Source organism: Rhinoraja longicauda, chromosome 10, assembly GCF_053455715.1.
Source record: "Rhinoraja longicauda isolate Sanriku21f chromosome 10, sRhiLon1.1, whole genome shotgun sequence".
Classification (NCBI taxonomy): Eukaryota; Metazoa; Chordata; class Chondrichthyes; order Rajiformes; family Arhynchobatidae; genus Rhinoraja; species Rhinoraja longicauda.
In genome coordinates, this window is record NC_135962.1 from 36684621 (window position 1) to 36708576 (window position 23956).

The 23956-nt window shown below is 43.7% G+C and overlaps 2 protein-coding genes across 3 annotated transcripts in view; both read left to right on the forward strand.

Annotated features, from left to right (window-relative positions):
• gmfb (glia maturation factor, beta) overlaps positions 1 to 23956 on the forward strand; it is a 449169-nt gene that overhangs the window by 179808 nt on the left and 245405 nt on the right. The window lies entirely within an intron of this gene.
• wdhd1 (WD repeat and HMG-box DNA binding protein 1) overlaps positions 1 to 23956 on the forward strand; it is a 57248-nt gene that overhangs the window by 11899 nt on the left and 21393 nt on the right. Inside the window, exons 8-14 of one of the 2 annotated variants that reach the window (XM_078407181.1) lie at positions 2856 to 2948; positions 3296 to 3402; positions 6963 to 7092; positions 9576 to 9687; positions 12212 to 12384; positions 14699 to 14883; positions 16310 to 16551. In XM_078407181.1, coding sequence (XP_078263307.1) covers positions 2856 to 2948; positions 3296 to 3402; positions 6963 to 7092; positions 9576 to 9687; positions 12212 to 12384; positions 14699 to 14883; positions 16310 to 16551 — 1042 coding nt within the window. Of the gene's footprint in view, positions 1 to 2855; positions 2949 to 3295; positions 3403 to 6962; positions 7093 to 9482; positions 9688 to 12211; positions 12385 to 14698; positions 14884 to 16309; positions 16552 to 23956 lie in introns of both variants that reach the window. The other variant, XM_078407180.1, reaches the window with a different exon arrangement.

Below are 23956 nucleotides of genomic sequence, written 5' to 3' on the forward strand. Positions count from 1 at the left end.
GAATGTCGTTTGTGATTTTGAGGAGCGCAGTTTCAGTACAGTGGTTTGAGCGGAATCCGGATTGGAAAGTTTCATACAGGTTATTGGTAGAGAGGTGGTATTTGAGTTGGGAAGCTACAGCACGTTCCAAAACTTTGGACAGAAAGGGTAGGTTGGAGATTGGTCTGAAGTTGTTTGGGGTGTCAAGGTTTAGACCAGGTTTTTTCAGAATGGGGGTGACAGCAGCGATTTTGAGGGATGGCGGGACGATGCCAGTGGACTGGGAGGAGTTTATTGTTGCAGTGATAAGTGGAGAGAGAGCAGGAAGGCAGGCCTTGACAAAGCTGGAGGGGATGGGGTCCAGAGAGCAGGTGGCAGTTTTTATTCCTGTGAAGAGGTCAGAGAGGTCGGTGGTGGAGATTGGGGAGAACTGAGGCAGGGGCTGACAGGATAAGGGGGGGCAGGTGGTTTGAGGGGGAGCAGGTGCGTTGGTGGTTAAGGTGCTGTAGATGTTGTCTATTTTGCTTTGGAAGAATGAAAGGAAAGTGGTGCATTTGTCAACTGTGAATGATTGGGAGATGGTGTCCAGGGGGCTGAGGAGTTTGTTTATTGTAGAGAAGAGTGTTTTTGGGTTTCCGGAGCCAGAGTGAATTATTTGAGAGTAGTAGGTGGAGTGGGCACAGGAGAGGGCATCTTTATAGTGCTGTATGTGGTCTTTGTAGGCTTGGGAGTGAATTGTGAGACCTGTTTTGTTGCGGAGTCTTTCAAGTTGGCGGGCATGAGTTTTCATCACGCGGAGTTCAGGGGTAAACCATGGAGCAGAGTGGGTGAAGGAAACTGTTTTGATTTTTATAGGTGCAAGCTGGTCGAGGCAGGAGGAGAGAGTGCGGTTGTAGTAGTCAGTGAGGTCAGAGGGGCTGTGTAGGTCAACGAAGGGAGAGGCGGACATTATTTCAGAGAGGGAGGATGAGAGCGAGGTAGGTGAAACAGAGTTCAGCTTGCGGAAGTTGATTTTGCGTTTTTGCTTTGGAGCTGGGGTGGGAATGTTGACAGACATGGTGATGGCTAAGTGATCAGAGAGGGTGGGGTCGGAGCCAGAGAGGTGATGTAGATTTAGTCCAGTGGAGCAGACAAGGTCCAGAATGTGTCCACGGTTATGGGTGGGAAAATTGACGTGTTGAGTGAGGTTAAAGCAGTTGAGTATTTCAGTGAAGTCAGCGGTTATCGTGGAGTCAGTGGAGTCCATATGGATGTTGAAATCACCGAGGAGGAGGATTGAGGGGGAGAGAGAACAGAACTGGGTCAGAAAGTCAGAGAAGTCAGAAAGGAATGATGGGTGTGGTTTGGGAGGGCGGTAGATAACTGCCATGACTAATTTTGTGTGGCCAGAGAGTTTGAAAGCCAGGTGTTCAAATGAAGGAGCAGATGAGATGGAGATGAGGTTGATCTTGAAGTCCTGTCGGTGAATTACGGCAATCCCACCACCTCGGCCTTCCGAGCGTGGTTTATTGATGTAGGAGTATCCGTTGGGTGTAGTGAGGTTGAGTGGGAGGTAATCCAGAGGTTGTTGCCAGGTTTCTGTCAGACAGAGGAAGTCCAGTTTATTTTCCAGGATGAAGTCATTCAGAATGAGGCTTTTATTGTTGAGGGACCGGATGTTGAGCAGAGTGAGCTTCATGTTGCTTTGTGTGGTGTGGATGGACACGGGTGATTTAGCCAGGGCTTGTAGACAGGGGGCACGCTCGTGTGCGTTGTTGTGATGATGTAATGGACGAGTGGAAGTCCGATCAGCTGACCAGAGTGCAGGGATGGAGTAGCCGGTCTGGGAGTAGACAAACTTGTGACCGGAGCCTCTGTGGATGTATTTGGGTCGTCGTAGAAGTCCGTGGTTGATGATGGCAGAGATGCATGGCGGAGTGGAGTGGTTGTTGAGCTGGAGCAGCCTCGCAGCCAAGTACTTCAGTGCCATGCCAGGCAGGAGCGAAGGAGCATAGAGCCCAGAGAGATCAAAACGTCACAGCAGGCACAACAGGCTGATCCAGAGCAAGGCCTATGAGGATCGAGGAAGCTGAGCAGCCTAAGGGTTAATAGGGAGCTGAGGACGTGCAGGCAGAGGAGGTAGCCAGGCAAGCAGGCAAGCAGGCAGCTGTTAGCGTTAGCGGTAGCGTTAGCGAGTTGATGACTGCAGCGCTAGCTGTCAGGTAACCCACAGGGGAGCAGTCCAAGCCAGCAGAGACAGGAGCACAGACAGGAGTGAGAGGTCCAAGGGTGCGGAGTCCAAGGGTGCGGAGTCCAAGGGTGCGGAGGCAGCGGTGGAAGAGCTGGGCAGATGATGCCAGGTGGTCAAGCAGAAGGATTTGTTTAAGCAGAAGGATTTTTTCAAGCTGAGAAAATCTTTTCAAAAACAGCAAAATTAATACAAAAATAGAAGTGGTGAGAAGCGGCGAACAAACAACGCCAGCGTCCTCTCACGTCACTTCCGGTGAATTCTTTCAATATGTGTAAATGGGAATAGTTCTCCAAATAGAATCTATACTGCAAATCATCAAACTTAAATTACATCAGACCATATGACATAGGAACAGAATTGGGCATTCGGCCCAACGAGTCTACCATGCCATTTGATCGTCCATTCTCGTATCTTCTCCACATAACCTTTGGCGACCTTATGACGTCCTCAAAGGCAAGCACTATACTTTAAGTAAAGTGATTACTTGGTTTCTGCAGTGCAGATCAGGTATGTTTTGAAGCTATGGTAAAGGAATGGATACTGAGCATGTTTTGGGTATTCCATTTTGACAATTAATTAGATAAATGCATAGCCAGAAGGTTTTCCTCGGACTAAATTTTTATTCTTTTTTGGTGCACATATGTAGTTCTTGGCAGTTCCAGTGGAAAAAGTTGTAAAATTATATGACAGAAATTCCTGGGAAAATGTTGGCGATCTTTCGGACAACAGCATTACGTTGGTACGTTTCATATTAAAATCAAGAACTGCTTTCTTGTATTTGACAAAATATATGTATGCAACACATCAAGAAAAGCACTTCATGAAGCACTAATAGTTTAAAACAGCTCAACGATGAATATTGAAATCTTGCATAGAATAGAATTAATGTTTTGAAAATCTTAGAAATATCTCAACGATTAAAAAAAATGCTGAGGAAGTAGCTGGTTTTATAAATGTGTGTATTGAAATAATTTTTGCTAATTGATTTGAAAGCACTTTCACAGGCACTCTTGAAAAACATAATATATTAATATATTGTTTGAAAAGAATAAATTCCACAATTTATTTTCCTTTTCTTCCCACTAGCCATTAAATGTTGTATCATGGTCACCATGTGGTGATTATGTGGCTGCTGGGACTATCGATGGATTCATGGCAGTGTGGCATGTACGGACCAAGAAATGCATTGAAAGGTATAATACTGGTGTTGATTTGTGAAACAATTAAACAACATCTTACTGAATTGTGCAATGGTCAGATTCCCTTATTTGCTATTAGAAATCTGAGCAATTGCAGAAAAGTTGGAAATAATTTATCTGGTCAGATAAATAAAGGGCTTGCCAATAGATATTGTGAAGCTGTTTTCCCCAGAAGACATTCATTTTGGGGGCTATGTGGGGGCTAAGAATCCTAACAGCAAATGTTGTTATTTAGGATTGACCCAAGGTGAGAAAGTTGTTTATTCTCTCTGTTAGCTCTCTCTATCAAGAGGGTTATGGATGCTCACTTAATGACTGGTTGGGATTATAGAAATGGCAAGGACAGGAGAGTGACTAACAAAAAAAAAACACAAGTAGTGATAAAAGAGTAATTTTCAAATTGGCAGCCAGCAACTAATGGCGAGATACGTACATCAGTGCTAGGGCCAAAACCATTTTTAATGATGACTTGGATGAAGAGACTTTAATGCACTGTAACCAAATTTGCTGATTTGTATACAAATAGGCGGGTTAACAAATTGTAAGGAAATTGCAAACAAATTGCGGGGATAGAGGAAGGTTAAGTGAAAGGGAAAGCGGTTGACAGATGGAGTGTAACGTGTAATGTGGAAAAATGTGAAGTTAACCATATTGAAAAGAAGAATGAAAAAGTAAATCCGTATTAAAACAGTGATGCTAGAAAATGTTGCAATGCAAGAATACATCTAGAAATGGGGGGCAAATATTTTCAAAATATTTAACGTAATCCCAAAGATTCTCTTAGCTGCAAAATGACATATTCATATTAACGTGTATAGAAATGATTGGAACAAAAACTTCCCACTTCTTGGGATTTGAATCATTTAAGCAATATTGACATGGTTTTGTTTTAACCATGGCTTTCTTCATGACTTTCCCCTCTGTTCTAGATAGAAGTAGCCAACCAATTGGCTATATTCTATAATTATTTTACTCCATTTTGGTCAGCAGTAAAGATATAGTTACCTGCTTGCTTTCTTTGGCCTATTGAGCAAACATAACAATTGAAGGTGGGGACAATAGACAATAGGTGCAGGAGTAGGCCATTCGGCCCTTCGAGCCAGCACCACCATTCAATGTGATCATGGCTGATCATTCTCAATCAGTACCCCGTTTCTGCCTTCTCCCCATACCCCCTGCCTCCGCTATCCTTAAGAGCTCTATCTAGCTCTCTCTTGAATGCATTCAGAGAATTGGCCTCCACTGCCTTCTGAGGCAGAGAATTCCACAGATTCACAACTCTCTGACTGAAAAGGTTTTTCCTCATCTCCGTTCTAACTGGCCTACCCCTTATTCTTAAACTGTGGACCCTGGTTCTGGACTCCCCCAACATTGGGAACATGTTTCCTGCCTCTAACGTGTCCAACCCCTTAATAATCTTATATGTTTCGATAAGATCCCCTCTCATCCTTCTAAATTCCAATGTATACAAGCCTAGTCGCTCCAGTCTTTCAACATATGACAGTCCCGCCATTCCGGGAATTAACCTAGTAAACCTACGCTGTACGCCCTAAATAGCAAGAATATCCTTCTTCAAATTTGGAGACCAAAACTGCACACAGTACTCCAGGTGCGGTCTCACTAGGGCCCTGTACAACTGCAGAAGGACCTCTTTGCTCCTATACTCAACTCCTCTTGTTATGAAGGCCAACATTCCATTGGCTTTCTTCACTGTCTGCTGTACCTGCATGCTTCCTTTCAGTGACTGATGCACTAGGACACCCAGATCTCGTTGTACGTCCCCTTTTCCTAACTTGACACCATTCAGATAATAATTTGCCTTCCTATTCTTACCACCAAAGTGGATAGCCTCACACTTATCCACATTAAACTGCATCTGCCATTGATCCGCCCACTCACACAACCTGTCCAAGTCACCCTGCAACCTCGTAGCATCTTCCTCACAGTTCACACTACCACCCAGCTTTGTATCATCTGCAAATTTGCTAATGGTACTTTTAATCCCTTCATCCAAGTCATTAATGTATATTGTAAATAGCTGCGGTCCCAGCACTGAGCCTTGCGTACCCCACTAGTCACTGCCTGCCATTCTAAAAAGGACTCATTTATCCCCACTCTTTGCTTTCTGTCTGTCAACCAATTTTCTATCCATAATAATAATAATAATAATCCATTTATTTTATATAGCGCCTTATCACATGCTCAAAGCGCTTTACAAAAACAATTAACATAGAAACAAACAGACAAACTATCCTGACGGAAAAGCGGCGAATACTCAACGCCAGCGTCCTCTCACGTCAGGGTCCGGCAGTAGACATTAAAAAGCACAAGACACACAGATATAATTTTTTACACAAAACAGCCATCACAGTGATTGCTCTAGGCATACCCTCACTGTGATGGAAGGCAAAGTCTTATCTCCTCCTCATTCTTCTCCCGTGGTGCCACGAGGTGATCGAGGCTCCCAACGTTTTGAAGCCCCCACCGGGCGATGGAAAGTCCCAGGGCCGAGCCGAGCAGGCCGATGAAAGTCCTGAGCCCCCACCGGGCGATGGAAAGTCCCAGGGCCGAGCCGAGCAGGCCTACCTCCAATACTATGTGCTCTAATTTTGCCCACTAATCTCCTATGTGGGACCTTGTCGAAGGCTTTCTGAAAGTCGAGGCACACCACATCCACTGGCTCTCCCCTGTCAATTTTCCTAGTTACATCCTCAAAAAATTCCAGAAGATTAGTCAAGCATGATTTCCCCTTCGTAAATCCATGCTGACTCGGAACGATCCTGTTACTGCTATCCAAATGCTCCGCAATTTCGTATTTTATTTCGTATTGACTCCAGCATCTTCCCCACCACTGATGTCAGAGATCCCTCCCCCACCCAAGTCGTACCAGCTTAAGTCCTCTTGTTGAGTCTTATTATCTGTACTCGTTTTCACTTGGCATACAGCTAACCTGTTTCCTTTATCATTGTTTCTTTTTTGCATAACTTTCATTTATTTGTTCTGTATATATCTTGTTTCCCTTTCCCCTGACTCTCAGTCTGACGAAGTGTCTCGACCTGAAACGTCACCTATTCCTTTTCTCCAGAGATGCTGTCTGATCCACCGAGTTACTCCAGCTTTTTGTAAATATCTGAGTTGGGATTCGAGTGTAAGAATGTAGAGCAATCCTTTGCATTTAACTTTCATTCTAGTTCTTTACTGTGATCATTATGAACAAATGAGTTTATCACTTTTCCTCACATTTGCTGGTGGATATCTGAGAGAGGAGACTGGTCTTCCATAATACCACCACCATCCACCTAGTACCATCCACTCCCTACAAACTTCATCTCCTTAATAAAGTGTATTTCACTTCTTATCATTTTTTTCCTAAACCTTTTAGAAGTAAGTTAAACTTGCATGTAATGAAGAACCACCCAAAATGTTATTTCTTATTTCCCTGTGGAATACTGTGCTAATTTCCGAGGTAAACCAACTCATTTTGCAGCTTGTCTATGTACTGTCCTACAAAAATGGGTGTTAAATATTAAATGTTGGGAAATGTGTGTCCTTAGGATGCGGCATGAGAAGACTCATCGTATATGTGCGATGGCATGGCACCCTACAAAAGGGCATATTGCATATACAGATTCTGAAGGAAATTTGGGAATGTTTGAAGGGATTTTGGCAGATGTTGGCGGTAAAGTAAGTAGGAAACAATGTTAATAAGGGTACATTTTGTACATTCCGTGGTTGTCATGGTTTGTGTATATGTAAAAGTTACTGTGAAGTGGTAACCAATGGTAAATTTAGATCTCCTAACATGTGTTTTTGTATCATATTATTAATTGATATGTGTGCCTGCTCGTCTATGTGCATCTTTTACTGCTGCTCTCTCCCAATCATGGAAGAAAATTGTTCAGTGAATTACATCAAATAATCACAACACTAATGCTTTTGTAAAATTGCACTGTCTTTGGGTAAAATCTTTGATTTTCTAAAGAAGCATTGCAATCCAAAACATTGCCCATCGATGTTCTCCAGAGATACTGACTGCACCCCTCTCAACCCGTCCGAATTTGGCAGAAGGTTTCCGCTTTCTTATTTCATTTCCGCCATTCCTATTTCGCTTCACATTTTTCCGCAAAAGGTTGGTAATTGCAATTTATCAATTCGGCCGCTAGAGGGTGCTAAAATCCCCCGCGCCCTGGAAGTCTCCCCGAAAATATGGCACACAGGCTGGGCAAGGCAGTCAATCTCGACCTCATCGGGACTTCTATGGCCGATCGGTGGGTTAAATTTGCAATCTGCGGCCGGGGCTCTGGAGCTCCAGCCCAGCTGGAACCAGCACATTTATTCCCATAGCCGTCTTCCTTGGCCGGCTGGATAAACCAGCAAAGCTCTGGAACCAAGAGTGCCAGAAAATCAGTGGTGGAACTGTAATGAGTAAATATTAAATTTAAGTGCAAGATTATATAACTATATTAATTAAGACAGGGTTAAATTAGAAAATACAGCAGAAAAGCCAATTACCACCTTTTTGTGCTGATTATCAATTAATGTGCAAATTTACTTCAAGTACTTCCGTATGCTTAGTCGAGTCGCATATATCAACTCTTTCTTCATAACTTAGTCATACATTTTATGACCATTGTTCTTTTATTCAATACCAAGAGAATTGGGATGTGTAAGGAAAAAGCAAAATAGAAAAAACAAACAAACAATTGTTCTTTATGTTGCGAAAATTATCTCTGTTCAATAACCTTTCTATAAGTAGCAGAATATGCTCATAATAATAATAATAATAATAATATATTTATTTTATATAGCGCCTTATCACATGCTCAAAGCGCTTTACAAATACAATTAACATAGAAACAAACAGACAAACTATCCTGACGGAAAAGCGGCGAATACTCAACGCCAGCGTCCTCTCACGTCAGGGTCCGGCAGTAGACATTAAAGAGCACAAGACACACAGATACAATTTTTTACACAAAACAGCCATCACAGTGATTGCTCTAGGCATACCCTCACTGTGATGGAAGGCAAAGTCTTATCTCCTCCTCATTCTTCTCCCGTGGCGCCACGAGGCGATCGAGGCTCCCAACCCCTTGAAGCCCCCACCGGGCGATGGAAAGTCCCAGGGCCGAGCCGAGCAGGCCGATGAAAGTCCTGAGCCCCCACCGGGCGATGGAAAATGCCGCGGCCGAGCCACGCAGGGCGATGAAAGTCCTGAGCCCCCACCGGGCGATGCAAAGTGCTGCGGCCGGGCAACGCAGGGCGATGAAGGGCCTGCGGGCGGGTTGATCGTACCTCGCGCTTCGGGGCGTTCGAAACTGCTATGGCTGGAGCTCCCAAAAGCCGGTCGCCATCCAGGGACCTGCGAACTCCCGATGTTGCGGTCTGCAGGGCCCACGGCCGAAGCCTCCGAGATGGTAAGTCCAGGCCCTGCGACCGGAGTCTTCGAGGTCGATCCCAGCTGGAGGCCGCCGACTCCACGATGTTAGGCCGTAGCGCGAACGGAGATACGACACGGTAAAGGTCGCATCTCCGTTGAGGAGGAGATTTAAAAAAGGTTTCCCCCAACCCCCCCCACCACCCCCCTACATACACAGAATTAAAAATAAAACAAAACGTACATTTAACATCGACAATGACAAAAAACACACAAAAAAAACGGAGAGACTGCCGGTGAGCCGCAGCTGCAGAACACAGCCACGCCCCCTCATGATAGGCCTGACATTGTACATGTAGTCCAAGAACTACAGACTGTTGGAAATAATTGTTGTTTTTCACACATGAATGTAGCGCAAACGCGTACGCGCATTTGGCGTGTATACCTTTTTTTTTGGCAAAAGTTGCAAATTCTGAATTTTGGACATCAAAATGATGAATTTGTAAAATCAAATGTTGGGAGGTCTGTGACTGACCTGCTGAGTTATTCCAGCACTTTGTCTTTTTTCACAAACCAGCATCTGCAGTTCTTTATTTCTATATTCCGATTTCATCGCGTGTCTTGAAAACAAAATTGAGGATGATTCCAATACATAAGATGAATTCAGTTGCTCTACACTATGGATTATTTCTATTAGGGATTGCCGTCAAAATCGACTACAAACACACTGGATGATTTGTTTGACGAAGAACCTGGTGACTTGACCACAAAAGATTTGTGTTTCCCACAGCCATCACCAATAAGGCACCCTTTCGCAGATGATGATGATGATGATGACGACAATGTGATGGGGATAGTCAACCGATCTAGACATCGGGCCATTGAAGATGATAACTCTCATGGTATGAGTAAACAATTATTGTAAATGTGAAAATGTAAAGGCATCCATCCTTTTGGCTTTTTTGTTTAGTTTCAGTATTTGTGGTAATTTAAGCTGCAATGGTGAAGAATAGTAAACTTGATATGTTATTTTTTGTTTGGTTGACTGGGAAGTTTTCTCGCTTGTTTAAGGAGCAGTGTGTGGTTATGCCGTTTTCGGGGTGTTTGTCATATGCAAAGTGGTATTCCTCTACCTGTCTGCTTAATTGAAGAAATATTATTTTAATAATAATAATCAGCAATTTGGCTATAACAATTCCTTAAGACAAAAATAAATGGACAATTTAGATTGGTCAGAAATATCCACATCCCGAACATTGCACAAGTAAATAATGTTAGCATTGGATTTCAACCTGTCCTTTTAGCCCTACAACCTGTTTTTGAAATTCATCTTGGCCTTGTAAGATAAAAAATAAATCAGCTGGCTGTAATCTACTCCTTAGAATGAATTTGACAATTTCAATACAGTTCCAAGAGAATGTGTGTCAGTGGTATGTAACGGAGAAATTTTCTCATGCTGTCTTGGTAACTTATACAAAGAAAGCTTTACAGTATTGCAGTTCAATACAAATTTGTGGAGTCGTGTTCCTACATTTTTGGAGTTTGATCAGGAGGCACAATTCATTATGTAGTTTGAAACTCTAGTCCAACATTCTTTGGATTGGCAAATCCTGTGGTCTGGCAGGTTTTGAATCTTTGGTAAAGTTCTGTGCTAATTAACTTTAAAGATCTAAAATTAGCTAAGATCTGCCATAACCTGTATCTAATTAACCCACCAGTGGGACTTTGGCCATCTCAGCTGACTGTAATTGACCTTTACAGAATTAATAATCATTACCCAAAATTGAACAAAATTTACTTTCACAGAAATGTGAAAGAATATATACATAATTATCTTTTTCAAACTTGCATTTCTTGTTACTTCTCGTAATGGAGATCTGTGAGACAGACCATTTTCCAGTAAATGGAACCCACACTACAAAGCAGGTGTCACCTGTTTAATCACGCTGGATTACAAGAACTGTCTTTAATAGACAATAGGTGCAGGAGTAGGCCATTCAGCCCTTTGAGCCAGCACCGGCATTCAATGCGATCATGGCTGATCACTCTCAATCAGTACCCCGTTCCTGCCTTCTCCCCATACCCCCTCACTCCGCTATCCTTAAGAGCTCTATCCAGCTCTCTCTTGAAAGCATTCAACGAACTGGCCTCCACTGCCTTCTGAGGCAGAGAATTCCACACCTTCACCACTCTGACTGAAAAAGTTCTTCCTCATCTCCGTTCTAAATGGCCTACCCCTTATTCTTAAACGGTGGCCCCTTGTTCTGGACTCCCCCAACATTGGGAACATGTTTCCTGCCTCTAATGTATCCAATCCCCTAATTATCTTGTATGTTTCAATAAGATCCCCTCTCATCCTTCTAAATTCCAGTGTATAGAAGCCTAATTGCTCCAGCCTTTCAACATACGACAGTCCCGCCATTCCGGGAATTAACCTAGTGAACCTACGCTGCACGCCCTCAATAGCAAGAATATCCTTCCTCAAATTTGGAGACCAAAACTGCACACAGTACTCCAGGTGCGGTCTCACCAGGGCCCGGTACAACTGTAGAAGGACCTCTTTGCTCTTATACTCAACTCCTCTTGTTATGAAGGCCAACATTCCATTGGCTTTCTTCACTGCCTGCTGTACCTGCATGCTTCCTTTCAGTGGCTGATGCACTAGGACACCCAGATCTCGTTGAACATCCCCTCTTCCTAACTTGACACCATTCAGATAATAATCTGCCTTTCTATTCTTACTTCCAAAGTGAATAACCTCACACTTATCTTCATTAAACTGCATCTGCCATGTATCCGCCCACTCACACAACCTGTCCAAGTCACCCTGCAGCCTTATTGCATCTTCCTCACAATTCACACTACCCCCCCAGCTTAGTATCATCTGCAAATTTGCTAATGGTACTTTTAATCCCTTCATCTAAGTCATTAATGTATATCGTAAATAGCTGGGGTCCCAGCACCGAACCTTGCGGTACCCCACTTCATAATCATAAGTTCCTGCAAGTTTAAACAGTCCATGGTGTTTTAGAGATATAGGAGGGTATAATTAATGGGTCAGAGGTGTATTGTATCATTTTACCTGACCTCAGTTGGTTCGGACATGTATTAAAAATTCTAAAAATTGATAATCTAGTTTTAAACTTTTTAAAAGAACAGTTCTCCTGGTCTGAGGAAGATCATCAGGGAACAATTTCAGAGGTTCAGCATTGGTCAAGTTCCAAGAGTGCTGGAGTAGAGTGTTTTAACCTGTGTCATGTTTGGACATATTTGATGAAATAACATGGGAAAGTATTTCAATCCCTTGTACGGTTAGTCACAACATTTCATGAGAACACAATTTTTTAGATTGTAATAGTGCATTGTGTGAGGCAAGGGAATGTTTCAATTGCATTTTAAAACTTTTTAAAAATAAATTTATTTCAGATGTTGGATCTCCCATCCATCTGGATAAAGTGGCCGATGAAGATTATGATGACCATGCCAGTATTGCACAAGCAGCACCAATTTCTGTTGGGTACTCTGGACCATTGCCAACACCAAAGCAAAAGCCTTTTCAGCCTTGTTCCACGCCCTCTCACCTCTCGCATCGGTTCATGGTAAGCACCATTGCTGGTAGACTTTGTTCAGGCAATTTAAATGTGAAAAACTTACTATTGAAGCATCTCCACAAGTAATGTGGGGCTGGGATGTGCTGGACTTGGATTGGACTTGCTGGCTATTTTGTCTGTTTGTCTGGATTTGTACATTTGGGTGCAGATTATTGAATGAGCTGATCCTTCACCCCTAAATGTGTAAAGTTAAGTGCCATTCTTTCATTTTTTGGCAACGTGACACATATGTTTATTAACGGTACATACCGGCACTTTTCTATCTACCAGAAAGGTACTGGACAGTGTTATCAACTTTGCCCTGGGTTGCATACCCAGACATACAAAATAAGTGCTGGAGAGGCCATTTGGCCTCTTGAACCTGCCCTTCCGTTCAATATATTCAAGATTGATACCAATTCCACATTCCTTTCTAACCTCAAAACTTTCAACCCATATATTAAGAATCTATCTATGCCTTAAATTATTCAAGGACCGTTTCCACTGTCCTTTGACGAGGAAAGTTCCAAAGTCTTAACACTGAGAAAATCTTTTTTGCCCTGTTTCTTTTAAATGAATGATTTTTATTTTTAAACAGCAACTCCTAGTACTAAATTCTCCCACAACAGAAAACATCTTTACCACATTCAACAACGTTAAAACTTCAAATTGTTAAATGACAGCGATGATCAAATGGGTACCAATGGGCTGTGATGTTATATTTTGATGAAGGTGCTTTCTTTCAGGAGAATCAGAAGCCATTCTGAGTTAAAGATAATTTTCTTGTGTCCCTCCTATCTTTCTGCTTTCATCATAATACGAAGCTAACCTGTGCACTTCTTTGGTAGAGAGGCAGTTTAGGACTTCACAGGTCAATTATTTTTCCTCAGCAGGAAGCTGTTCAGTTACTATAAATGCTGAAGTTGACCCTACTGTTTAAGTCTGTGAATGATGAATGTCATAGCTTTGCACAGATTTTTATAGATTCCTTGCGTTTATTGAGATACCAAACTCGCTTATTATTAATGGCTGTGAACATGGCCACTCTTCCCAATCATTTTGAAAGCATCTGAATAATGTTGTTTGGGGCAACGTAGATGTAAGAATGCACTCTTTGAGTTAAATGGGTTTGTGCAATGAATGAGGTGGGAAATGTTTTATAGTCATAGAACTGTGCAGCACAGAATCGGGTCCTTATGCCCACTGACCAAGTTGGCACACTGCCAGTCCCATTTGCCTGCATTTGGCCTTCTAAACCCTGCTTTTCCATATATCTGTCCAAAAATGGCGACTTTAAGTAATTGTATCTGCTTCTAACACAACCTCTGGCAGCTCATTTCAGATATGGACTCCCCTCTGAATGAAAAAGTTGCCCCTGAGGTCCCTCTTAAATCTCTTACCTTAAGCCAATGCCCTCTAGTTTTAGAATGTTCTACACTGGGGAAAATGACAGTGAGTGTTCACTTTATCAGGGTGACATTCAGTTCAAGTTGAGCTTTTAGTTGTGTCACAACAGAATTTTGGAATAGGCAATTTCTTTGGCATGGTTGAAGGTGATTAGCAGCTTGGTATAATCAGTCCAACAAGTGAACTTGTTAAATTGTATTTGATCTGAGTGAAGTGGCAATGTTGTTGGCAGGTCCATGGTGTAGATAAAGCTGTTGATTTGTTGGTCACTAACATAGATAGAGAAAGGTGGGCCAGAACAGTTTTTTGATGTAGGTCATGTAGGAAGAAACTATGGATGCTAGTTTACACCGAAGATATACACAAAATGCTGGAGTAACTCAGCAGGACAGACTCTGGGTAGAAGGAATGGGTGACGTTTTGGGTCGATGATTTAGACTGAAGAAGGGTCACCCATTCCTTCTATCCAGAGATGTTGCCTGTACCGCTGAGTTCCTCCAGCATTTTGTGTCTATTTTTGATGTAGGTTGTTGGGTAGCTAGTGTTGCTGACTGCATATTTGTAAATAGATCACGTCAAACAACATCTTACTTGTATAATACATGTTTAATATCTCTTTTCATGTTATGGATGTGACAGAGCAGTTTGTAGTGACTGGCTGAAAGATTTATATTTGACAATGCATTCATAAGCGATTGTAATGCTTGTCTGATTTATGTTAAGATAGTTAATTTTTTGAAGTTCTGTTCTAGTTGAAATGTATGGTGTAATAGTTTAAGTCCTGTATTGTCCATAAAGTTGTGTATGAAATTGATTTGCTCTGAATAAAGGCCACTGTTTTTATTTTACTTTTGCTTCAAGCACTGTGCATATTGACTTTGCATCAGTGTTTAATATAAAACATTTATGTTTTTAGGTATGGAATTCCATTGGTATTATTCGCTGCTACAGTGATGATCAAGATAATGCTATCGATGTGGAATTCCATGATACCTCAGTGCATCATGCAATGCATTTAACTAACATTCTTAATCACACCATGGCTGATTTATCACATGAAGCAATACTATTGGCCTGTGCAAAATCCAGTGACCATCCCAGGTAAAGTTGCTGGGGAAGAAAGGTTAAAACTCATCTTTTGAAGCATCTCTGTTCATTGCACTGAATACCACCAAGATATTTCCGTTGGACTGTACACTCATGATTAGTTATAAAGTGGTTGCAACCAGTAACTCTTCTCTCTGTTGACAATGACAAATGTTCAGCCTGTTGGCTAAATCTAATTATCAATTCTATTTGAATACTTGGGTGTTAACATAATTACCCTATGGCAAGACTAGCATTTATTGTCCCTTGAGAACATGAACTTAAGTTGTGTGGTGAAAGGGAAGGAGTTCAGGATGATAATTAAGAAATAGCAAAAATCTATCCCAACTCTGGAAGCACAAGAAACTGCAGATGCTGGAAACTTCGGGCTAATGCACAGTGCAGAAGCAGGTCAGGCAGCATCTGGGGAAGGAATGGACAAGCATTATTTTTGCAGTTGGGGCCCTTCAGACTGTTTGGAGTGGAGGTGGGGGGAAAAAGTTGGAGAAAGTGGTGGGACAAAGCCTTGCAAGTGATAAGTGATACAGGTTGACACAAAATCCTGGATTAACTCAGCAGGACAGGCATCATCTGTGGAGAAAAGGAATAGGTGATGTTTCGGGTCGAGACCCTTCTTCAGAAACAGGTCGATGGGGGTATGATTAGCAGGTAGGTGAGGTAAGTGACAAAAGCTAAAGGTGAGAAATAGAAAAGGGTGTCAAATAAGAGAAATGGAGTGAAATGCAAGGCTGGAGGGATGTGGATGGAAAGGGATGGGGGAATAAAAGGGAAATGGGGACAAGGGTGGGAGATGAATGTATGAAGAAGGGGAAATGATCAGGAAGATGGTGAGTGAAATGTGAACGCACTCAAGTCCTACAGTACTGGCAACAATATTTGTGAATCTTTTCTGCACCCTCTAGCTTAGTTACATCAATCCTCTAACTTGAAAACCAGAACTGCACACAACATTCCAGATAAATCTACCAACATCTTGTATAGCTATAACATAATATCCGGACTCCTGTTCTCAATGTTGCAAGTCTGCCTGATACAGCTCAAGAATGGAATCAGAGATCTGTATTACTGTAGATAGGCACAAAATGCTGAAGTAACTCGGTGGTCAGGCAGCATCTCTGGAGAAAAATAATAGATGACGTGTCTTCACCCTGAAGAAGGGTATTGGTGTGAAACGCTACCTATTTTTCTCCAGTGCTGCTGCCTGACCTACTGAGTTATTACACCGTTTTGTGCCTACGGTATAAACCAGTATCTGCAGTTCCTTCCGACACATCTGTATAACTGTCTTAAATTAACTTCTTTCCGTGAATTGTTCAGCACATTTAACATCTCCTTCAAGAATCAACATGAAAAGCTGGAAATCAAGTTATTGTCCATATTTAGACATTCAACTTTGTCTTGTCTATTATCTTCCCATCAGCACTCTGCAGTGTATTCACTTCAACTCCAGGGACACAAATAAAGAATGGATGGTGGATATGGCAGACGATGAAAACATTCAAGCTATTTGTCTGGGCCAAGGTTGGGCTGCTATTTCAACAAGTGCTCTAATTGTTCGTATCTTCAGCATTGGTGGCATACAAAAGGAGCTCTTCAGTCTAATGGGGCCTGTGGTCTCCATGTCGGGACACGGGGAACAGCTAATGATTTCTTATCACCGAGGTAACTAAAACTTTTCTTTAAATCTGCTTGGTTCCTTTGTGGTTGATTATGGAGCGTATAGATCTCAGGTTACAAACTCCTGATTTATGCACAGCCCCTGTATACGAACAAGCATTTGGGAGACTGGCAGGATACGTTCCCCGGCTGCTACAGGGCTGGACACTTTCTGCTGTGTAGGAACTTGGTCTGTGGCAATATTTGAATGGTTGAGTTAATTGCCCTGGTTTAACTGCATAGATTAAGTGGGGAAATTGGTTTGCTGCATATTATTTTAGGTGGTTGATGGGAATGTAGGATCGACTGAATCCCACGACATAAAGCAAAGTGCAAACGACACTTAGCTGAGCCAGACACCTTGTGTCACTTTTATTCCAGAAGCCCCTTTTACCTACATTCTCACCAATCATAACCCGTGTGCAGATAAGGCCAATTAGTGCGTCCAAATCTTGGAGTTGTTATTGAGCTCTTGTGGCTGGACCTTCTCGTGATGCTACTAGTGAGTCGCCAGCGGTGACAGGCTGTATGGAAAACCAACGAGGGTGTGAAGGCCTCACAGCTCCCCACTCAGCCACCGAGTCATACAAGGTCATACAGCCACCGAGTCATACTGCCCGGCTTTGTCCTGCCGTACCGGTCTGGCGGGATGATTTTATGGCCTGATCTTGTTTGGTACTGCAGCGTGGGAGGTCTTTGACAGGAGGTCTTGTGACTTCGCCGGTTTGGTGGGTGAGGTAGTCGGTTGGTTCTCGACGTATGCTGGCTTTAACCGGTCGACAGATACTGTCAGTTTTTCCGTTCCGATAGATCACAAAACTTTTGGGTAGGCGTTGGATGACTTGGTAAGAGCCATCGTATGCTTGCTGAAGAGGTTGGCAGAAGGCCTTGTGCAGGACCAAAACATGAGTGCAGCGTTGGAGGTCAGCTGTCATGCAGACCATTGCAGGTGTTCGCTGTATCGGTGTTGGCCTGAGTAGTTGCATAGTTCGGCGTAATCGATTGGATCATAGGATCTGTCTGTGGAGATTTGTTCGACAAATTCGCCGGGCAGCTTCAGAGTTGGCCTTAAACCATTTCCGCCGACGAACATCCTATGTCTGCTTTCACCGCCGTATGAATGCCAAGCAGAACCAGAGGCAACCTTTCGCTCCAGTTCGACGCGTCTCCTCCGGCTGCCTGAGCGGCTTTCAACTGGCGATGGAATCGTTCAATCAGGCCGTTCGCTTGTGGATGATACTTAGTTAATTCGAATCCGGTTCGTACCCAAGAGGTCGGTTAGTGTTTGAAACAGCGCAGGCTCGAACTGAAGTCCTCGGTCGGTTGTGATTGTACTTGGGACCCCAAAGACCGAAATCCATTGGTCAACAAAAGCGCGGGCTATTGTTTCCGCTGAAATGTTGATGACTGGGATAGCATCTTGCCATCTTGTGAACCGGTCTTCACAAGTGAGCAAATATGAGTAGTTTCTTGATGGTGGGAGTGGGCCGACCAAGTCCAGGTGCACATGCTCGAAATGGGTGTTCGGTACAGGACACTCACCGAAAGGGATCCTAGAGTGCCTGGAGATCTTGGATTGTTGACACGGGAGACGTCTTCACCCATAATCCAACTTGATGAAAGGCCAGATGAAACGTTTGGAGATTAGTTTTATCGTAGCCTTCTTGCCCAGATGTGATAAGTTGTGCAGCGTGCTGAAAAATTCTTGACTCATTGTCCTAGGCACAAATGGTCTTGGTTTGCCTGTGGAAGTGTCACATAAGATGGTTTGTCTCGTGTCACCGATAGGTACATCTTCCAATTTTAGGGCTGCATGCGTCCGGTGGTAATGGATAAGATCGGGATCAGTTTGCTTGCACGCGAGCCATGGCATAAAAATCGATGAGTGTGGCCGCATTCAGAGCATCCACCTCCAGTTTTGATAGGGCATCGGGAACCGGATTTGCTTTTCCTTGAATGTGCCTGATGTCACTGGAGAATTACAGAACAAAGTCCAAGTGGCAGATTTCCCGCGGTGAATAGCTCCCCACACTTGTGCGAGTAGTGTACGTGAGCGGTTGGTGATCTGTATAAATAGTGAAGGGATGGCCTTCCAACTGATGGCGGAAATGCTTGATGGCGAGGTACATAGCCAAAAGTTCTCGCCTGAACGTATTGTACCTCATCTGAATGGGTGATAATTTTGCTGAAAAGAATGCCAGAGGCTCCCACCTGCCAGAGTCTCGGTGCTCCATGACGGCTCCCACTGCTTTGACGGATGCATCAGTGGCGAGTGAAAATAAGGCATTGGGCCGCTGATGGACCAGCATAGTTGCTTTGGCGAGAGTCCTCTTTGGGGTGTTGAAGGCTTGCACTGCATCCTCTGGTAAACATAACAGTTTATTTGAAGACGATTTGTCCGAACCTTTGAGTCAGTTGATCAAAGGTAATAGGGAACCTGCGGCGTTCGGTAGAAAGCGGTGGTAGAAATTCAAGATCCCCAAAAATCGCCTTAATTGGTTTTACGAATTTGGCACTGGGTGGTTTCAGATTTCCTGCACCTTTGATGCCTTTCTCCGTCACACGATGCCGGAGGAAAGTGAGTTTGCGAGCGCCAAACTTGCATTTGTTCGTGTTAATGACAATGCCATATTCGTTGAGACGTCAGAACAGTAATCTAAGGTGTTTCTTGTGTTCGTCGTCGCTGGAGCTCACTACCAACACGTCGTCGATGTACGCATAGATGAAATCGAGGCCGGAGAGTACGTGGTCCATGAAATGCTGGAATTGTGCTGCGTTCTGTAAACCAAACAACATCTGTAGAAATTCGAACGTCCCGAACGCAGTCACCACTGCTGTCTTGGGAATATCGGCAGTCTCGACCGGAATTTGATAATGCGCGTGCTCGAGATCGATGCTTGCGAACACCTGCTTACCCTGTAGGCTTGCAGTGCAATCCTGCAAATGTGGAATACTGTATCGATCTGGAATAGTGGCATTGTTTAGTGAACGGTAGTTGCCGCAGGGTCGCCAATCTCCAGGAGACTTCTTTGGGGCCATTGTAAGAGGTGATGCCCAGCAGCTCTGAGACCTGCGTATGATCCCGAGCTCCAACATATGGTCAAATTCGGCTTTTGCAACTTTGAGGCGATCTACAGGTAACCTGCGAGCTCTTGCCAAAACTGGAGGGCCCTGGGTCTGAATATGATGCGTGACAGAGTGTTTGATATCATTGTGCCGGTAAGACGGCGTTATTAATCGTGGAATTTTTTTAAGTGATTCCTGATATGTGCTGGATTGGAGGCTGGTAAGGTGAGAGATAGTCATTGCCGGACAGCAGATGCAGTTCACCTGTGCGCAGGTGCAGTAATCACTTAAGCGGCGATTTAAAAAAATTCACCAACAAAGAAAAGTGTGAAAGAAAATCCGCTCCGATAATAGGTTTTGATACGTTAGCCACTGAAAATCCAGCAAAACGTTTTCTGCGGACCGAAGTTGAGCACGACTGGTTTCTGACCAAATGTCTATATGCTAGAATTGTTCGCGGCGGTGAGAACACATCCGGGGTTAGGATAAAAACGCTCTTGGGAACTGGGAGAAACAACCGATAACTCGACGCCAGAGGCAATGAGATATTGCATACCCAAAAGGCGGTCGCTGGGAAAAAGGCGGTGGCTAGTATGCCCACGGGTAGCAGTCGCCTTTACTAATGGGCCTTGTCATTTCCCGGGTGTTCATGTTTGTAGAAGGAGCAAGGAGGAGGAGGAGGAGGTTGTAGAAGGAGGTTGACACGACTGGGCCGCTGCACCATATTTCTGGTGTTTCCAGCAAATGCGTTGGTCCCGTACCCCACCCACAAGGTTTGCGTTAAACCTGAAACGGGGATGGTTCTGCTGGGCTGCCAAAGCCTCGACTTTCGCAGTAAGCGCTGAAATTTGCTGTTCCTGCTGCACATTTTCTGACTTTACTGTTGTTGCATTAACCACAGTCACCTGCAGTGCAGTGGTTGTCTCCATGACGATGTCGGCCTTTTTTGCGAGCTCGTCTCTGCTGGCCGATTGAAACATACCATCGCCGTCAATCTTTTCGTCTACCGCCAGCCTGCGCCATCTCCGCAGCATTTGTGATAGCCTCCTATTGCCAAGATTATCATCTCCAGCAGCTTTGAAATGCGGGCATGCTTCGAGGCCTGCATTCGCTCGAAGATAGTGGATTGTAGCACGTCGTATGGCATCATTTCTTCAGGATTAAGGAGCACGCCCTCTACTTCCCATGCAATCTGCTCTGGAAGACGAGCTGTTAGGAACCTGAATTTTGTCCGTTGGCTTGTGACATTGAGGAGTGAAATCAGGCTTCTAGTATTGAAAACCACGCTCTTGCGATGGTTGTAAAAAGAGTTGGGACGTCGAGTTTTACTTCATCGACTGACACCATGTCACTTTTATCGTCATACATTTTGTGCGTGAGTGGAAGGTGTGTAGCAAAGGGGACACCAGTTGTAGAATCTACTGAATCCCACAACTGATGCAAAGAACAAACGACACTTAGCTGAGCCAGACACCTTGTGTCATGTTTATTCCAGAAGCCCCTTTTACCTGCATTCTCACCAATCGACCCGTGTGCAGATAAGGCCAGTTAGTGTGTCTGACCTTGGAGTTGTTATTGAGCTCGTGAGGCTACTGGCAAGTCACAACGTGGGTGTGGAGGCGCCATAGGAGTGTCAGGGGTGAGGAAATCAAAATTGGAGTGGTAGGCAAGTGGATCTTGCAGGGAATGTTTTAGAAGAGATTTGGTAAAATAAATACTTGGTAAGAGGGTGACTGGAGGATTGTACACAGTGGGGTAATTTGGGAAAGGAATGGATCTCAGTGATGTCCGAATAGCAGCCCACTCAAAACTTTCACTGACCCCTTCCACCTCTGAAGGGGTGGTAGAGGCAGGTATTCTCACATTTAATGTATCTAGACGAACAGTTGACTCGCCATGGCGTAAGAGCTCAGCAGACCCCCCCATTGGCCGCCACTCGGGCGGGGTCCTGCCCCCGGCGGCCATCGTGGGCTCCTCCCTCATTGACTGTCACTCGGGCGGATCCTATTGTGACGTCGATCGCTGAAGGCGGCCATAGGAAATGGATACGGTAATTTTTAAACTTTTAAAGGTCTATAACTTTAAAAATATAAGACCAATTTGAATAAAAATGGGTACTGTAGACCCCAGGACCATGGTAAGGTGGGCCTAAAATTAACTCGCTATCGTGTGAGGGGGGCACAGAAATAAAGAACAAACAAACTGGGGGGGGGGAGGGATATGGGGAGAAGTTGGTCACGGGTTACTGATTGTAGTTGATCAGCCATGATCACAATGAATGGCAGTGCTGGCTCGAAGGGCCAAATGGCCTCCTGCACCTATTTTCTATGTTTCTATTATAGATGAGGCTCTCACTAGAGTCTCCTCGATATCCCACAGCTCTGCCTGTACTCCTCCAACCCCCATTTGCAACAAGGACGGAATCCCCCTTGTCCTCACCTTCCACCTTATCAGCCGTCGCATATAGCATATAATCCTCCAACACTGTCGCCACCTCCAACGGGATCCCACTACTGGTCATATTTTCCCATCTTCACCCCTTTCTGCTTTCCGCAGAGCGTACCCTCCGCAACTCGCTGGTCAACTCGCCCCTTTCCACCCAAACCAACCCCTCTCCAGGGTACTTTCCCCTGCAACCGCAGGAGATGCAACACCTGTCCCTTAACCTACCTGATCTCCTGGTTACTCAACACTGCCCCTCCCATTCCCAATCTTACCTTTCTGTCCTGGGCCTATCTTTGTCCCGCCCACTACCCTGACATCAGTCTGAAGAAGGGTCTCGACCCGAAACGTCACCCATTCCTTCTCTCCAGAGATGCTGCCTGTCCCGCTGAGTTCCTCCAGCATTTTGTGTCTACCTTCGATTTATATAACTGAACCTTTGTTTATTTTTTGTAAGGTAGAATTAAGGGAAAATCTAAGATTTTAAAAATATTTCCTCAACATTATGGTGAACAACAGGTCTTGGCATTAAGGCATTTATTTATACATTAATATTAACTTGCTCTTAGATCATGGGTGATATTGATTAAGCTGAATAGTCTGTTCCAACCTTGTTGCTATATGAGGATGGTGTGTGTTGAGTGGCATCACTTGGATTTCACTGTCTGTGCTGAAGGTATTAGACCATAAATTTCACCGATTTACAGCATGGTAATAGGCCCTTGGGCCCACCGAGTCTGCGCCAACCAGCAATTGCCCCATACACTAGCACTATCTAACACACTAGGAACAATTTAGAAAAGCCAATTAACCTACAAATCTGTATGTCATTGGAGTTTGGGAGGAAACTGGAGATCATAGAGAAAATCCACGCGGTCACAGAGAGCTTACAAACTCTGTGCAGATAGCACCAACAGTCAATATGAACCCAGGTCTCTGGTGCCGTAAGGCAGCAGCTCTACCTACCCTTGTGCCACTATGCTGCTCTAAATGATCTGAATGATTAAGTATTTGCACATCATGCATGATCAGACCGTGAGGACAAAAAAAAGATTTTCCCTTGGCTGCTTAATTTATGCTGTTTAAATATAATCTGTGCTACTCTCAGCTGTTTGGGAAATTGCCTGGTTATTTTGCTGAGGGCCGATTCAAATTCTCCAAACTTATTGTACCTTTGGAAGAATTGTTCGTAATCAATAAGCTAGATAATGGAATTATTTAGACCAGTTGCTGAGGGGGCATTGTGAAGAGAATTTCAACGAGCTAAAACTTGTATTTTTTTAAAAAAAATTGAGGATATATTAATGATTCACAACTTGTCAAATTACTGGTGTAAAAACAGAAAATCTTGCAAACATTTGGTAGGCACAATATTACAGCGTTTGCAGTTCCTTGTGTCTCCATTATCTTCAAATATGAGCTGTTTCCTCTCAAGCATTGTTTGAATGGCTGATCATTTCCAGCACATTCTGTTACTTTAATTTTGTATCTCCAGCATCAGTAATGTTTTGCATTTATATTATATTCAAAGTTTTTGATTTTACATATGAACGTCTACCTGAGCAAGAAAACAATTGGTTGTACCCATCCCACACCTGGTGTGTAGGCCAAATTTTGCATGAAATGTAGGTGTACTTCCTCTTATAATTGCCTGCAGCTTCAGAACCTGCGCACAACATTAAGTTCCAAGGTTGGAGGCAGCTGTTAGCAGTAAAATTATCTACTTTCATTCGGGCTAAGGAAAATTAATTTGTGGTCATTCCCGTCGACTTATGTGGAGATTCTATGCATGTGGCCCATTTTGAGTTGGAACCTGTACAAGAACAGCTTTCCCATTCATTTCAGTGGAAGGGCTGAAATGAGTGATGAGTACTTTTATAGATTCTCTGAATTGCTTTATTTA